General features: G+C 42.7%; 1 protein-coding gene across 4 annotated transcripts in view; it reads left to right on the top strand.

The window, feature by feature from the left end:
• Positions 1 to 14742, top strand: part of LOC123759442 (serine/threonine-protein kinase meng-po) — a 55533-nt gene extending 40791 nt beyond the window's left edge. For all 4 annotated transcript variants that reach the window (XM_069335237.1, XM_069335235.1, XM_069335233.1 and 1 more), the window contains exons 3-5: positions 9624 to 10184; positions 12090 to 13916; positions 14265 to 14742. In XM_069335237.1, the coding sequence (XP_069191338.1) occupies positions 9624 to 10184; positions 12090 to 13271 (1743 nt within the window). In that variant the 3' untranslated portion in view covers positions 13272 to 13916; positions 14265 to 14742. The remainder of the gene's footprint in view (positions 1 to 9623; positions 10185 to 12089; positions 13917 to 14264) is intronic.
• Positions 14743 to 18763: the final 4021 nt, after the last annotated feature.

Genomic DNA, 18763 nt, shown 5'->3' with positions numbered 1-18763 from the left:
GCCTCTGACAGTCATTGTGGGGGTCTTCCTCCTGACTCTCTCTCTCTCTCTCTCTCTCTCTCTCTCTCTCTCTCTCTCTCTCTCTCTCTCTCTCTCTCTCTCTCTCTCTCTGTCTCTCTCTCTCTCTCTCTCTCTCTCTCTCTCTCTCTCTCTCTCTCTCTCTCTCTCTCTCTCTCTCTCTCTCTCTCTCTCTCTCTCTCTTCTCTCTCTCTCTCTCTCTCTCTCTCTCTCTCTCTCTCTCTCTCTCTCTCTCTCTCTCTCTCTCTCTCTCTCTCTCTCTCTCTCTCTTCTCTCTCTCTCTCTCTCTCTCTCTCTCTCTCTCTCTCTCTCTCTCTCTCTCTCTCTCTCTCTCTCTCTCTCTCTCTCTCTCTCTCTCTCTCTCTCTTTCTCTCTCTCTTTCTCTCTCTCTCTCTCTCTCTCTCTCTCTCTCTCTCTCTCTCTCTCTCTCTCTCTCTCTCTCTGTCTCTCTGTCTCTCTGTCTCTCTCTCTCTCTCTCTCTCTCTCTCTTTCTCTCTCTCTCTCTCTCTCTCTCTCTCTCTCTCTCTCTCTCTCTCTTTCTCTCTCTCTCTCTCTCTCTCTCTCTCTCTCTCTCTCTCTCTCTCTCTCTCTCTCTCTCTCTCTCTCTCTCTCTCTCTATATATATATATATATATATATATATATATATATATATAATGTGTGTGGTGTGTGTGTGTTAGTGAAGTGTCTGAGAGAGTGGGTTGGTGTGGATTTATTGAGAACAAAGCCCGCTGTGCTGTGACTGCCTATTCCAAACAATTGAGCGTGTAACATAAACTTTTGGTCACTAAATGACACCCGTGTCATGTCAAAAACATGCTATATTAACGCAAGACATATAAGGGTCGACTCTACGTCCTTTAAATCTCCGAATATCCGGTTTGATGCCAACACTAAAATAGGGAGATACTGCATTTCTTAAAGATTATATCAAGTGCTGCAGGAGAAGCTGTGGGAGCCCGTCGCACCTCCATTAGGTCACCGCCGTCATAACATGGCCATTTTAGGCGCCACCCTGTCTCGTGACGGCGCGCCAGCTGCTACCTGCACATTTTGAACTTGGAAAAATTATATGCATGTATATAATTCAATTATATGCATATTATAAAATTATATGCATGTATAAAACTTCCATTGGAAGTTTTAAAATCTCAGTTGGGCACCGCTTAAGTAGCATAGCCATCCCACGCTGTTGTGGGTTGCGGTTTATGTATATAAAATTGAATGTTTATCTGTTTCTGTCTGTCTGAGGTTGGAAGCCAAATGCTTGGGGCTATCCTCACTCAGCTTTGTACTGTGATTGCTGTAAGGTACGTGCTTAATATAGCCTGGTCGGATTTGGCATCAATCAAATGAGTATAGCAAGGTACAGTGCCATAGGAAACCCTAAAACATCCTGGCAACTCGACCTTTAAAACTTCAAAAAAAAAGAGTTAATCCATTATTTTTTTCTAAACATATAGTCAAACATTATGCACTGATATCTGTAAATTTTCAAACAAAAATTAACTATCATCCTTAGCCTATAATAGGGAAAAACATATTCACGATATTATCAACACCGGGTCCCGTGCCACCATAGACATTCGTCTCCTTCTATACACACCCTTGAGGGCATAGTCACGTAACAGTTACATGTCCTGAACGTGTGTAGGCAGCCTCCACGCTGATAGTGATGAATACTGGCATTTCCTATATACTGACGTGATACATTGGGACACGGGATACTGACATGATACATAGTGACACACAGGATACTGACAGGTGATCCATACTGACACTTGATATAAATTGACAGGCGAGACATAATTTCAGCTAATGCATGCTGACATGTGATACATATTACCATACATGATACATTTTGACACGTGTGATAAATACTGACACACGTGACACATACTGACAGAAGATACCTAATGACACACACATGATTCGTATCACATACACGTAATACATGCTAACACGTCATACAGACACATACTTCATACTTACAAGTGATACATATTGACAGATGACAAATACTGACACACCAGAGACAATTCTATCAACATTAGGGGGCCCAAGATTTTCTCAACACTCTCCTATATACATCAGGGGCATCACTGGCCCTAGAGAACTTAATAAACACTTCCAAGCGATACTTGATCAACCTGGCTGTGATTCATACGTTATAATGCGAGCAATGGGGCTCTAACAATCTAGTTGACCAGACCACGAATCGAGAGACTTGGGTTAAAGACCGGGCCACACGGGGACATTGATTCCTGGCATATATATATATGCGGAAAATCCACAGAGAAATATGAAATGAGGTGAACGTTTCGGCTTTGTTAAAGCCTTTGTCAACACCAGACTGACGCTGGTGTTGGTCAGTCTGGTGTTGACAAAGGCTTTAACAAAGCCGAAACGTTCACCTCATTTCATATTTCTCTGTGGATTTTCCGCATAAAATGATCAGTGTTTTGTGATCGTCAATTGCATATATATATATATATATATATATATATATATATATATATATATATATATATATATATATATATATATATATATATATATATATATATATATTCCCAGTTCCCACTATCTCCAGTTCCTATCCCTTCCCCTGACCTCAATATTCCGACATTCTCGACATTTTTCCCTGAATGTGTGTGTAGGCGGTGAGAGGTAGGGGGCGGGGAAAGTGAGGGGGGAAGGAGAAGAGAGGGAGGGTAAGGGAGGCGAGAGAGTGATGGGAGTGTGTGTGTGTGTGTGTGTGTGTGTGTGTGTGTGTGTGTGTGTGTGTACGCATATGTGTACTCACCTATTTTTGCCAGTAGCTCTAATTCAATAACACAACCTATATTTCCTAGATCATATTTGCTTTTGAAACTATAGATGGAGTTGGCTTCTTTATGACCTTCTGTAGTTCAATTATGTTCCTCCTGCTCTTACGTCAAAAAAAATGTTATCTCACTTCTGTATGGTTCATCTATGCCCTCTTGTTCTATTGGTATTCACTTGGAAACATTTCCTCCTTTTTCACCATGTCAATTCTCTTAAGTATTTTGTATGTCTCTATTATGTCTCCTCTCTCATTTTTTTCTCCACTCTCGACATTGAGAGTGGAGCTTTTCAGCCTTTGTGTTACTTGTACACCATCCCATTAAATTCTGAAACGAGCCTCGTTGCAAACCTTTATACCTTATCGTGTTTCCTTGTGCAGTTTAAGTCATGGAGCGCCACGATGGGGCTGCATACTTTAAGACTCTTCTTACGTAGGTGGTGTAGTGTTGTAAATGCCCCCCTATTAAGGTTCCTGAAGGTTGTTCTGATGTTCGACAGTTCTGAGTATGTTGCTGATGTTATTCTATTTACATTTGCTGCTGTTGTAACACAAGGTGTTATGTCTACTGTTAAGTCTCTTCTTTAGTTGATACGGATCTTTCCTTTTTTGTGTTTTTCACTCTCCTCTGCTCTCTTCCCCCCCCCCCCCTCCCCTCTTGTATTGCCTGTTTGTTGGTGTATACTTGACTGTAGGTAATTACAGGGAGAGCGTCGGCCTCAGTAACTCCCTTTTTCTTCTCATAGAACGTTTTCCGGAAAATATATATGTGTGTGTGGGCGAGTGTGGGTGGGTGTAGGTGCTGTGGGTATTTGCGGGTGGTATGGGTGCTGTGAATGGATGTAGGTGGTGTACGTAGGTGTGGGTGGTGTTGGTGGGTGTTGTGGGTGGGTGGTGTGTGTGGGTGGTGTACGTGGGTGTGGGTGTAGAAGGTGTTGGCTGTAATGCAAGGGTGTGACCTGCAGCTCTCGTTCCTGGCTCATGTCCCATGCCAGCGAGCCCTCTTCTCTCTCTCTTCCTCTCTCCCTCCCTTCCCTTCCCTCCCTCGCTCTCTCCCTCTCTTTGCTGGTACTCCACCTACTCACTATCTCTCCATCCTAATTCCCCATCCTTTCCCTATTTCTCCTTCCCCCAGCCTTCCCCTTCCCCCTTCCCTCATCCTCCCCCTTCTCCCATTTCCCCCCTCCTTCCCTCCCACTCTAAGGGGGGGACTTCCCGGCTGTGTCTGGTTTAAAGCTGACCAAGTCACGGCATTTCATTCACAAAGAGGAGTGAATGGAAGCGCCCCGTCCTCCGCCAGAGGGCCCTCTCTATCTCTCTTTCTCTCTCTCTCTCTCTCTCTCTCTCTCTCTCTCTCTCTCTCTCTCTCTCTCTCTCTCTCTCTCTCTCTCTCTCTCTCTCTCTCTCTCTCTCTCTCTCTTTCCTGTTGTGAGTATTTCTGCACCTTTCAAATCCCCATTTATAAATTGTTTCGTTGATGTACTCGCTCCCTTGACCTCCTCGAGGACGTTGATGACTAGCTTGGTCGTTGATGGTGGTGTTTCCCATTGATAACCTCGTCCGTTGATTATTACCACTCCGCCCGATGCTGATTTTTTCTCCTATTGGTAACTTCTTGACCCCCCTTGATGACCTCGCCTGTTGATAACCATTCCCAGTGATAATATCTTCCTCTTATGGTCTCTCCCACAGCTAATTTCTATCTTAGATAACCTCTTCTATAGATGACCTCTCCATTAGATGACCTCTTTCTCCCTCTTAAATGAATTCTTCCTTAGATGACCTTCCCACTGATAACTTAAGCCTTAGATATCCTTTTACGACCCCCACTTTATGGTCGCTATTAATGACTTATCCCAATTAATGACCCATGATCTTACCCATTAATGACCTCCCACACCAATGACTGTCCTCTCCGGGAAACACTCACAGATAATTATTACATTTGTCATCTTGCAGCAGCTGGACAACTCCCCCATTCGCAAGTGAATCCTTAAGGACCAGAGTCAGAGGTATATTGAGGATCTGTGCAGCTTCTTCTAACGTCCATGGGGGGGGGGGGATATATTATCTGGTCCCCACTGCCTTCGTTTCATTTATGTTAATTATATCAGAGGGAGCCGGTGGCTGAGCGGACAAAACACTGGACGCGTGATCTTTTGGTCCCGGGTTTGATCCCAGGCGCCGGCGAGAAACAATGGGCAGAGTTTCTTTCATCCTGATGCCCCTGTTACCTAGCAGTAAATAGCTACCTGGGAGTTAGTCAGCTGTCACGGGCTGCTTCCTGGGGTTGGAGGCCTGGTCGAGAACCGAGCCGCGGGGACACTAAGCCCCGAAATCATCTCAAGATAACCTCAAGATAGTTGCCTCATTACTTCCTCTGCTGTTATCTCAATATTTTAAATAGTACTATAGCCCGTGCTACAATGACATTTCGTTCAGAGTAGCTAAATCTAAAACAGCAACAGCAACATTCAGATACTATTTTTCTGACCCTCTTCTATGCCTGTGTATATGTGGGTGTGTGCATATTAATTTTAAAGAGAAACTGGTACAGTGAAAAAATATCTAAAATGAGCTTTGAAATAAGTTCATTTTCATTCAAGCATTATATCAAACATTTTGAAAATAGTCATAAATTCATATATCATTGCCCACAGTGTTTCCTGGAAAATGTATGTATTATGAACGTAGAAAATTAATGTATGTATATACATTAATGTATGTATGGTTGTTTGATTGTTCGTTTATTTGTTGTTTTTTTGCAGGGATCATCCTGCCTGTGCCCAAAGCCTCTTACTGGCCCACTAAGTGTTACCTTACTGGTCCACTAAGTGTTACTCGTTTCTGTCTTACTTAGGCGGTGGATGAGTATTTATGACTCTAAGGTTGACTTCAGTAGGATTATTATGCCCAATGAGTTAAGTCACTTTTTCTGCATTGATAAATCTCTGTTGACACCTTATTTCGTTTGTTCCTGTGCATTGTATGAGATAATGTTCCAGTGGTGAGTCGGGCATTTCTCCACAGTGCTGACATTTCTCCTCATCTTTTGGAACTTGTAAGCCTATTTTCCATGCACACGGATACCCATGTTCATGGGAAATGACGGGATGTAAGTTCACTTCTGAAGGTATGTAAGTTCTTCATCTGATGGGATGTAAGTTCTTCATCTGATGGGATGTAAGTTCTTCATCTGATGGGATGTAAGTTCTTCATCTGATGGGATGTAAGTTCTTCATCTGATGGGATGTAAGTTCTTCATCTGATGGGATGTAAGTTCTTCATCTGATGGGATGTAAGTTCTTCATCTGATGGGATGTAAGTTCTTCATCTGATGGGATGTAAGTTCACTTCTGTTTTCTATATCGTTTTTCATTAAAATAAGTGATTCATAGTTGATTAAATTCTTGTACCAACACATAGATCCTGGTGTTACGTCTGCTGCGTTACGGTCACTATATATACAGCCTCTCCATTAATCTATCTCTAAATATTTTCCTAATCAATGCTACACTCTCTGGAATGTAAATATCTACATTCCTTCTCATTGTTATGCAAATTTTGCACCTTCATCTGCAACGTACATATATTCCCTGATATTCCTACATCACTTGGCACCCAGTTGATAAGTATCCGACGACCTTCACATCTGAGTGTTGCCAGGTAACTGCTTTTGTTTCTTGGTTTCAATGATAGTTCTTGAATCTGTATGAGTGTGATGGCCATGGCACAGCGGTTATAAAATCCGTCTATTAAGTTTGGGGTTCCGGGTTCAATTCCCGTTAGAGTCAAAATGTATGTACAGGTAATTAAATCTGTTAATGGCATTGGGCATTATGGAAGTATAATATACAATTTGATCGTATATCACTCGTTATATTTCCAAGCTTTAAAACTGTTAATTCAACATTACAATCTATAGAAGCCTTCTTTAACTTAAAAATATCTCCATACCCCTCTTTCTCTCCCACCTACGCCATGTAGGTGGGAGAGAAAGAGGGGAAGTGAGAGAGAACGGAAGACAGATGCAGGCACTGCCAGATACCCCTTCTATTTGTTCATAAATTGACTAGATGGGAAACCCGGCAGTGACCGGGTCGACCTCATAAGGATGCACCATTGAAGACTTGGGCGGCCGTGCCGACCTGGCGCCACTTTGGAATAAGGAACATATTACGAGAATACATAGAGCCAGAACAGTCGTAGACAGGTAGACAGTAAATATATATATATATATATATATATATATATATATATATATATATATATATATATATATATATATATATATATATATATATATATATATATATATATATATATATATATATATATAATATATAATTTTCAAGAATTATTGGCAACATTGAGTCAATAATCTTTACAAACGTCATGTGATATAAGCAGGCTTAGATAGCAATGATTGGCCTTGTGCAGTCTGATCACAAAGGTGGGGTTGGCTGAGCCCAGGAGGCGAGTGCATGGCTTGTTATTGATCGCGAACGCGGCCAGGCACTACCCAGTGTCATGCGCCCCTCTCTCTCTATAGTAGCCAAGGGTGAGGGAGAGGTAGGGGAGTGAGAGGTGAGGGAGGGGGAGAGAGAGAAGTGAGGTACGGATGAGAGGAGGAAATGAGGAGTGCAGAATTGGGAGGGATCATGATGAGTGATAATGACCAGAGAGAGAAAGGACTCCCCCCTACCCCCAGTATACGTCAATAATATAGATGGGGTAGTGACATGAAGATGAGAGAGTCAGAAAAAAAGGGGTAGAGTAAAACAGAGGAAAAAGACAAAGGTGGCAGATACTGCCAGGGAGGGTTGAGGGTGGGAGAAAGGTACATAGTGCAAATCCAATCATTCATTGATCAGAGAGCGTAGGAGGATGAGGAGGAGGTGGGGGTGGGGAGGAAGAGAGCATGTTCAACCCCCACAACCTTGCAAGCGAGACACATGACGAATCATTCCCAACGGGTGGGAGGAGGTGGAGGCGGATAGATAGAGACAGATTATGAGAATGAATGAATGGCGGCTGGTTAAGAGGGTGGAGAGGATTACTGTTAATGAATCACTTACATGACTGAAGAGTGGTGGGGGTAGTGGAAGAGGGGAGAATAGTAATCTCTCGTGACTAGACAGAATTGTGGTGCATGGCAGTATTGTAGCAGGGAAGGGGGGGCATGTTGGGGGATGAGGGGGGGGGGGAGTTGGGAGGTTAGAGAGTCATTCATGCCGCCACACACACACCGTCCCACGCGAAGCCGATAAACGCCGCTAAACGACGCCACACGCCGCCACACGCCGCTACACGACGCCACACGCCGTCACACGCCGCTACACGACGCCACACGCCGTCACACGCCGCTACACGCCGCCACACGCCGCTACACGACGCTACACGCCGCTACATGCCGCCACACGCCGCCACACGCCGCCACACGCCGTCACACGCCGCTACACGACGCCACACGCCGTCACACGACGCCACACACCGCCACACGCCGCCACACGCCGCTACACGACGCCACACGCCGTCACACTCCGCTACACGCCGCTACACGACGCCACACGCCGCCATACGACGCCACACGCCGCCACACGCCGCCACACGACGCCACACGCCGCCATACGCCGCCACACGCCGCCACACGACGCCACACGACGCCACACGACAGCACACGCTGAAACATTCCATCAGACGCAACGAAGCGCCACCTAACGCCGCCAGACATCACCAGACGTCAGAGAAGCGTTGTCCTCGAGGAGAACTGGCTGGAAATACCGCACATTTGTACATTTATCTCGATTATGATTGTCTTGTGGGGAGCCAGGGAGCGAGATAGCTCTATGAGGAGCCAGAGAGTGAGATTTGGTGAGTGTTATAGAGTGGTAGGAGTCGATCCCCATATCCGTTCCTAAAGTAGAGTTGGCTCTTATTGAGATAACCGACGATTAGTGTGAACTATGAAATGTGGGCTTTATTATCCGTAGTGTGCTTCCCAACCGAATTCTCGTCTGCTTTCGACGATGTGCTGCCAGGAATCTTAGCGAAGTATCCAAAATTTGCTTACTGCAGGTGCAGCCTGCACATGCTTATAAAGCTGCCGCCCAGTTGGGTGGGTGTGGAGCAAGACTAGTAACTGTGTGACTCACTATAGATGTAAAGTGCCTTGTAGAGTGACTGTAGCGAGCCTCTTGTTGAATCACTTGTGATATGAAAAGATTATAGATGTGTATATGATGTGTATATATATATATATATATATATATATATATATATATATATATATATATATATATATATATAATGTATTTGTGTATATAACATTAATAATTATATAACTAGCTTCAAAAGATTGTCACTTGCTTAGATAAATGAACTAGGGGGTTCAGTTCCTGAACCAATTATGTGCGTCTGTAACCCTTTCCACCACCGCCCATGGGATGGGTATGGGGTGCATAATAAGGGAAGAAATTTAATTTCGACTATGATAACGTCGATTCATTGTCAATTCAACTTCGATAATTCTTATTAATTCAAAACTCTCGAACATGTTTTGCCTACTGGGAGAGAGAATGGGAGAATAGGAGAATGGGTGGGAGGAAGAATGGACGGGAGAAAAAACGGACAAGGAACCCAAGCACCGAGTACCTACTCTAGTGCCAGTATATGTTTAGACTGAACACTGGTTGAAGAAATTTAATTTGTTATATTTATGTTTACATCACTGAGGTTCCTTGCCGTCTTGCCTGAATATGTTTATATTTTATTTCAGATCCAGCTGGAAGACGAGTATGAAGTCCTCCACGTGATTCAAGAAGGTTGGCGGGGACGCTTGTTGCTAGTGGAGCACCGCAGGACTCGACATGAGGTGGTTCTGAAGGCCATGCACAGGGACTCCACCTCTCGTCTCGACTTCTTCAGAGAGTTCCACTACAACTACTACCTCAGCCCGCACCTCAACATACTCAACGCTTACGACGTAGCCTTCGAGGCGGGCGAGTACTATGTTTTCGCCCAAGAGTACGCACCGTTCGGGGACCTTACTACCAACCTCTGCGATGTGGGCCTCGGGGAGATCAATACCAAAAGAATCGCTCTCCAGCTGGCCTCCGCTCTTGACTTCATGCACTCCAAGGACCTGGTGCACCGAGACATGAACATGGACAACATTTTGATCTTTAAAAGCGACTTCAGCCACGTCAAGCTATGCGACTTCGGATCCACGCGCAAGAAGGGGACACTGCTGAAGAAGAGAACCGTCTGGCTGCCTTATGCTCCGCCTGAGATCGTGGATGCCGTTCAAAATGAAGGCTTCCACGCCGATACCTCACAGGTAACCTCCCTGCACTACCATGCTCCCTCTCTCCTATGTCCTGCATTGTTTTATCCTTTGCGCAAGTCTCTTTCGATTTAAAGCATAGGCCTACCTAACTAATTTCACATTTCCTTGAATGTTTCGTTTATTAAAATTAAATAAAGTGTAATGACACAAGACTATGTCCTGGGACTTTCGCTGTTTACCATACATATATAAACGACGTAAACGCAGGATTGAGCAACAAAATTAGCAAATTTGCTGTTGACATCAAAGAGAACGGCCGATAATATCGTTGCATGACTGCAGTATACAGTAGGCAAAGGTAGGGTTCCTCATCCAGAGATCATATTATAGTTGCTAGAAATTAGTTGAAATCCGAATAATCTGAGGGTCGTGATTAGTAAGGAACTTATGCCAACAAATTTCAATGTATTAATGATAGACATAGGAGACAGAATACCGAGATTTATATAATTATTAGTTATAAGTATCCAGTGTTTTCCTTCAGTTTTATCTAATCCTTGTTAGGTCCCATTCAGATTATGCTGTTCTGTTTTGGTCTCCGGACTATAGAATGAGTGTACTGTATACTCTTCTGAATGTGTCCTGAGGAAGATGATATAACACATGAAGCCCCTCTAGTAAAACGAAGAGAAAGACTGCCCATCAAGAAGACTTTGCTTCCCCAGAAAGAATTCTACGCAGGACGACCAAGATCATCCATAAATTATATCGATTCAAATGCCAGGAAATCAAAATTGTGTCAACCAGGTCTCTGTGATCAAAATTTATGATTTTGGAATTGTAAACTCTTGATCATATCATTATATAGTGTTTCACAAACAAGACGACACACCCTCAAGTCAGCCATGCTATCTTGCAGACCTGGCGACAAGTATAAGGCATTAATCTCCCAATGAATAATCAACCTTTGCAACAAAGTACCTCACATCGGTACAGCGACGGCCTCGCTTCTTGCAGGACTCAAATGCTTGAACACTATTTTATTCAATCTCATTGTTCCAAATTCTCGTCCTCATATCCCTTCCAAGTGTTCTATAGGTGTAGTACTTTCTTCTCATAATTATCATGCCTAATAGTTTACCTCACAAAACGCTAAGCTTCAGTCTTCAGCTTTATAAAACAACTGCAGTAGACGAGGCTTTCGGGAACACTTGAAGTGTAATTTGCTGGGAATTGTCTAGTTCTGGTCCTAAACCTTGCACTGGCCTAGTACTAGGCTTAAGGCCGACGCGAGTCTTAAGACCTGTCGCCAGGTCCGGCAGATATCTTGACTGGATGTTGTGATCTTTTGTTATGGTAGCATCAACACTTTTAAGGAAAGGACCAGAGTTCCCACCGGGTCTTCACTACCAAGTTAGGTGTGGTTATGACACCTACCCCTTCCCCCTTCTCTCTCTCTCTCTCTCTCTCTCTCTCTCTCTCTCTCTCTCTCTCTCTCTCTCTCTCTCTCTCTCTCTCTCTCTCTCTCTCTCTCTCTCTCTCTCTCCCAGCGTCTCCAGACAGTCCACTGGCTCTGTGAGCCAGTGGACTGAACTCTTCAGTGTGGCCGAGCACCACACCGTGTATCAGGAACAATCCAGTGCCACACTCACTCATCTTGTATTGATAAAACTGTCTTATCATTATTGTAATACAAATATTATCATACCCTGTTTATAAAAATGCTGCTATTATTGCTATCTTCTAAACTGTTATTATTAATGTTACATTTTAAACTATGCTACTAATATTGTTCACTATTATACACATACACATACACAAAAACATTGTGTTTGTACTTGTGAGAGCTATGAGGTCTTTGTCTTCATCCATCATAATAATAATACTTTATAACAGGCAGTTATGCTTTCTCTTAATGTTCATTTAAGACCGGTCTCACCCAGACTCTTCCCGCAGGACGTGTGGCAGCTGGGCATTCTCATCTACGTGTTGCTGACGGGTCAGCTGCCGTGGCAGAAGGCAGACCTGACGGACCCCAACTACGCTGACTACATCAACTGGCGCAAGCGTCGTACGCTGCGTACTCCCAAGCGCTTCACCAACTTCACCTCTCGGCTCTTGAGACTCTTTAAGCGCCTCTTGGAGCCTAAGCCGGAGAAGCGGGCGTCGGTGCGCGAAGTGTACAAGTATATGGACGACAAGTGGCTCCTTAAACTCCCACGACGTGATATTGGAGACGTCGACGGTCAGAGTGTCTGCTACTCGACCTTCTCTGCGCATTCTTGTCCCAGGGAGAAGGATCGGGTGCTGCGTACCTTGAAGGCGCATGGAATTGAGACCACGGTGGATCGAATCGCTAAGAGACAGCGAATACACGAGTGGCTGGAGCGTTCACTGTCCTCCAGAAATCTTGGCGAAGACGAGGAGCGAGCCAAGGATGATCCCTTACAAAGAGAATATATCGGAGACCAAGAACCTCAAGCACGGCGCTCCGCTCGACCTCTACAATCTTCACAAGAACAAAATAAAAGAGCAGAAGCAATGCGAAAACAGTATGAGGAACTTACTGCCATAACGATTAAGCTGGTACAAGCAAAAGCTTCAAAGCAGGTGTCAGACACCATTCCTAACTCGACTCAAGACAGCAGAGTAAGGAACGGCCACCTCCACCATCAACCCCAGCAGACCACACACGCGCAAGACCAAACTGGATTCAATGGTGCCAAAGCCTCTCCTGTCCTTGAGACATCACAACACCGCGGGCGTGACAACAGCCCTTGCATTGTCCAGCGGAACTCCTCGCGGAAAACAAAAGGAGAATCAGGCAGTCCACAACTCAGCAGACACGCTCAAAGTCCTGTCCGAACCCCCACCGTGATAGAGACTCCCCGGAGTCCCCATATAAACAGACGGTTCCACAAACACATGCATAGTCCTAACTCTTCAGGGAGAGAGCGCCGGGGAGAGCGTCAGTGGTCGAGTGGCGCCACAGAGTGTGGCTATCAGTTGCAGAGAAGCAAAACTGATTCCTACTTCGTAACTGGATCGTCTCGCAGCCCTCCGTCTCGACAGACGAGTCAGGAGAGCGATTCGACGGATACCAGTTTGAACAGCCTTCAGCCTGTCGTCCTACTCTAGCGAAGATGGGAGGAGCGATACGCTCTTCCACCTATTCCGGCCGCTCTCGCAGGGACGCACGTACACACATATGTAAATACACTCACACGTGCACACATATGTATATACAAATGTGCACACACATGTACATACACGCGCACACACTACCTGTTGACGAGAAACGTCAGTTTTCCTCTATCCTAGATCACACCATCGTCCCTTTCCATGTGTTGCAGCCTGTTACTCGGTCAACCTACCTCTACCTGCTTTGTACACACACACACACGCCTCTCTGGACCACGTAGGAAAAAACATACTTCCTAGCACGGGCTGTGAAGTGTTTTACTGTGAATACTAGAGAACTGTACATCGCCAAGACACTCGTGTCGGAAAGTACAACATGAGCACTAGTGGTAACCAGTCAAATGTTTGAGAGACCGACGGATCATATGTCCAGGGGCAGTGCGACAAGACTTTTGACCAACAGTTCCTTCTGCACACAAGGGACACGGCCCCTCGGACCATCTACGTCATCACCATGGTCCGGACGACAAGCACTACTATCTTCGTAATGCTGACAGACTTCTATGAACTTTAGCGCCAGTGCTACTCCAACCCTCTATAAGCAGCACAAGCCTGGAGGGTCCAGCTGTGGTGGTCAAACTTGTGAGTGCTGATATATATAGTGCTGAGATATATATATATATATATATATATATATATATATATATATATATATATATATATATATATATATATATATATATATATATATGTCCAGTAAACACTTCATAAACAAAACACTTGAAATATTTCATGTTTTTAGTGAAACGAGTCATTTATCAACCCAGATGGAAATGTGTTTGTTATGATCTTGCAATACGTATCTGTCAATACTATATATATATATATATATATATATATATATATATATATATATATATATATATATATATATATATATATATATATATATATATATATATAATATACAATATACAATATATTTTACAGGTAATCCATACCCTGCTTCGCTTCAGGCCGCATTAGGACAAACAAAAGTCACGTTCCACCAAGACACTAAGCCCGCCACACTGGGGATGAAGATCTTCAGAGCACTACAGCGGGTCCTCTCACAAGCGTCTTCCTGGTCATAGCGTAGTGTAAGCTTACTTTCATTCTCTTAAAACATTGGAGACTGGAACCCAGGCCACAAAAGTACGAGAATGTCGTTCTGCTACGTAGACCATGGACTCTTCAGGCATATTTTAGATGGTTGAGTGAAATTCAGAAGAAATTCAGTAATATAAAAGTTGAATTAAGAAACAATTGGCACATTGTGGTCTCGTGTGTACATACTCGGAGATAATGAAGTTGGGTGTCTGAGTGTTTGGTCTTGGGAAGTATACTGCGTGAGCATCTTATATCAATAAGATGTTTCAACACTTCATTTTATATGTCTACGTTATCAATTATAATTATTATCCATGTTTTTCTTATTGTTATTTACCTACACCTTAGTGTTGCAGTACCTACACCTCGGTGTTGCAGTACGTACACTTCAGTGTAGAAGTACCTATTCCTCAGTGTAGCATTACCTAATATACTTCAGAACCTACCCTGCTGCCTGCAGGGAGGGAGACCTGCTGCTTGGGTAACAGCTTCTCCTCCGTATCAATTAACCCTGGCTTTGCGCCCTGGAGAGTACGTAATTCGATAGTCTCCTGAGACTGATGGATGCCTACTAATTGGCTCCAAGGGATATGTTATATTATGTATGTGTATATATATATATATATATATATATATATATATATATATATATATATATATATATATATGTATGTATATGTATGTATATATATGTATATATATGTATGTATATATATGTATATATATATATATATATATACATATACATATATATATATATATATATATATATATATATATATATATATATATATATATATATATATATATATATATAAATACATATATATATTTATATATATATATATATATATATATATATATATATATATATATATATATATATATGAGACTGAAAACTCCACACCCCAGAAGTGACTCGAACCCAGACCGCCAGGAGCACAATACTCAGGTACACTGAGGTACACTGAGAGGTATACCCAACTTTTTCAGCATTTATACCGAGTTAACTTTAGTTTTGAAGTACAGTATGATGAAGACTAATGTGCACTTGTTGGTTGGTAAGTAAACTAGTAATGGCTGTAATCAAAGGTTTGTAAGCAGAAACTATTGAGCCTAACGTCTCAGTGTGCATTCATGTTGGTCAGGGGGCCTGTGGTGGCCTTAGTAACCAACAAAGTAAGAGGCTTGTGACAACCTAAGTATCCAGTAAAGATGACAGACCTACTGTCCATAGGCCTACTACCCACGTCTAGCCTAACTACCTTATTTTACATTGTATTAAGCTTCACGCCGAGCAATTATACGAGCGTTCACCTCTACCCTCTCGCCTCAACAAATATATCTCTCGCTTTGACACGTAGAAGAGAACGGTTCTCCGTTTTCTCTTACCCAATAGTGGGACTTCCCTTCTAAATCGTTCTTATTCGTCTAAATGGGTCGTAATTCAGATGCTCTCCCCCGTCTATATATCCAATTCATGAGCGAAACGTCTGTCTTGCTGGACCTTACGTTCTCACGTCTAACGTCTTGTTTACATCTTAGCTATATATATCTTTCTGGATGTACCTTCCTTCTCTTTAAGGTCTCACTAACGTAATAAACTACAGTACTATGTAATTTATGTACATTAATGAGAATTGTAATATATTACATATATATATATATATATATATATATATATATATATATATATATATATATATATATAAGGCACAACTCTCCTAAACACGAGAGTGAAGTATACAACTTTAGAACACTTTCCCACCAGGAGACTCGAACCCTAGCCAGCACAGAAGCCTTCCAGCAACTGGCATAACAGGTACGCCTTAACCCACTCTGATCACCCAGAGGTCTGAGCAGGTGGTGGAGTGGGTTAAGGCGTACCTGTTATGCCAGTTGCTGGAAGGCTTCTGTGCTGGCTAGGGTTCGAGTCTCCTGGTGGGAAAGTGTTCTAAAGTTTTATATATATATATATATATATATATATATATATATATATATATATATATATATATATATATATATATATATATATATATATATATATAAGGCGGGAGGGTATAATATATATATATATATATATATATATATATATATATATATATATATATATATATATATATATATATATATATATATATATCCAAGGACGGTTCGATACAGTCTCCGGCCTATCTTAGGCCACGGGCTGGCTAAGGAACTTCAGATCATAAGTGAGGTTCAGGCCCTAGTCTAGAGCTTAAGTTTATATTGTTCGCGAGTACTGTGTTTATTGTTATTTGTGTGTCTGTACATCGTTATCGTCGTTGTGGTTGTTGGTAATTACTTAATTATAGTATAGGTGGTGTATGAGCAGCGTGGCTGAGATGTGAGGGGGTGTCATTATTCTGTCATGCTCATAGGGAATGTGAACACCTTCACACACACGCACGAGCACACACACGCACGCGCACACACACGCATGCGCACACACACGCACGCACGCACACACACACACACACCACACACACACACACACACACACACACACACACACACACACACACACACACACACACACACACACACACACACACACACACAGTGGTGGAGGCTGACTCCATACACAGTTTCAAGTGTAGATATGATAGAGCCCAATAGGCTCAGGAACCTGTACACCTGTTGATTGACGGTTGAGAGGCGGGACCAAAGAGCTAAAGGTCAACCCCCGCAAGCACAACTAGGTGAGTACAGCTAGGTGAGTACACACAGATATGATAGAGTCCAATAGGCTCAGGAACCTATACATCAGTTGATTGACAGTTGAAAGGCGGGACCAAAGAGCCAGAGCTCAACCCCCGCAAGCACAACTAGGTGAGTACACACACACGCACACATTTTTACGCTTCAACGAATATTTGGTATTTTTCATGTTAACAGTAACATTATTGCCAGTTAAACTGCCATATTGTGACGATAACAATTTCCTGAACTTGTTTTGCTGCCAACTACCTCCATATGTTAAACGTTATATTTCATGGTGTTTTCTCACAAACGAGCACAGGCTTTGGTCTCGACGAATTATGTGATACGCTCTTAAATACATTCGACCAATCACTGTAATCGTTACGTATATAAACTATGTTTTGTACACTGTCTTGGTGTATTTGACCCATGCTATGAAGCCAGCATTTATATTCCGTGGTATATACCCTTGCATTGTGTTTGGCCAATCACAGTATGCGTGATATATCTTCTCATTACATTTGACCACTCGGAATACGCGTTATGTTTGTCAATGAATCATAATTGCCAACATGTCATCTAATATAGTATCCAGAGCCGCATGATAATTCTTTTTTTAATTTTGCCCCGAGGGGCGAGTTTATTGGGCACCGCCACTCGTCTTGTGAGTGGACATACCGCCATAGCAGCATGTACAACACTCCCCAACAGGAAGAAAACCCGCTGGGTTGTTCATCCTATCACTCGTACCCAGACACAGCTGAGACTTGCTTAACTATCTCAAGTGAACAGCTCCTGAAACAAGAAGATTAATATCTATCAACCCTTAAAAACTTACGTTATCTTGCGTGTGCAAAATGGGGAAATCTTTTAAGAACAGGATCAATATTTGACAAATAGTGTTTTCCTAACTCAAACAATGTGGGGTTTATTATTCTACACATAATTCTGATGTTTCTCAGGTGTTCACATTCACGTAGATAGTGGTCAAGGCGGTGTCCATTACTCTCACCACAGATTCTGCAACTTCGCTGATCAACTGTTGTTACTCAACTAATTAAAATAAACATATTTATATTTTCTTTACTGTCAAAGGGAACATGCACATTCAACTTGGGGAGCCTTGCGGGTGGACAGATCCCAAAATTAGTTGTTTTTGGCTCCAGATTATGTTGGGAAAAGCCATTATGTTCAGGGCCTTTATGAAGACGATTTATATAAGTTACTCCTTCGGGTACTCAATGCTTGGGTACACTTAGGCTTCCCAATGCTTAGGTGCACTTCGTCTACCCAATATACTTGGATGTACTGATCTAGTAGAGAATTGAGCACTGAAAGCTCTCAGAGTGGACATACCGAGCATACTGGAGACAAAAGCTGTAGAATATGCTAGTTACTAGTACTATTACTAGTACTAGCATTACTAGTAATAGCTTGAAGAGGGTGTGCGCGCGCGCGTGTGTGTGTGTGTGGGTATATCTCTAAACTTTAGTATGATATCATTAAAGGAGTGTATTATTAAAACGATCATTGATGTAGTGACCAGTAATATGATAAAGCTTTAAACAAACAATTCAGCACTACAAGACGTAATTGTCAATGGAATAGTTTTG

Source organism: Procambarus clarkii, chromosome 32 (assembly GCF_040958095.1).
Source record: "Procambarus clarkii isolate CNS0578487 chromosome 32, FALCON_Pclarkii_2.0, whole genome shotgun sequence".
In the NCBI taxonomy this organism is placed as follows: Eukaryota; Metazoa; Arthropoda; class Malacostraca; order Decapoda; family Cambaridae; genus Procambarus; species Procambarus clarkii.
This window is presented reverse-complemented; position numbering and strand designations above follow the sequence as displayed.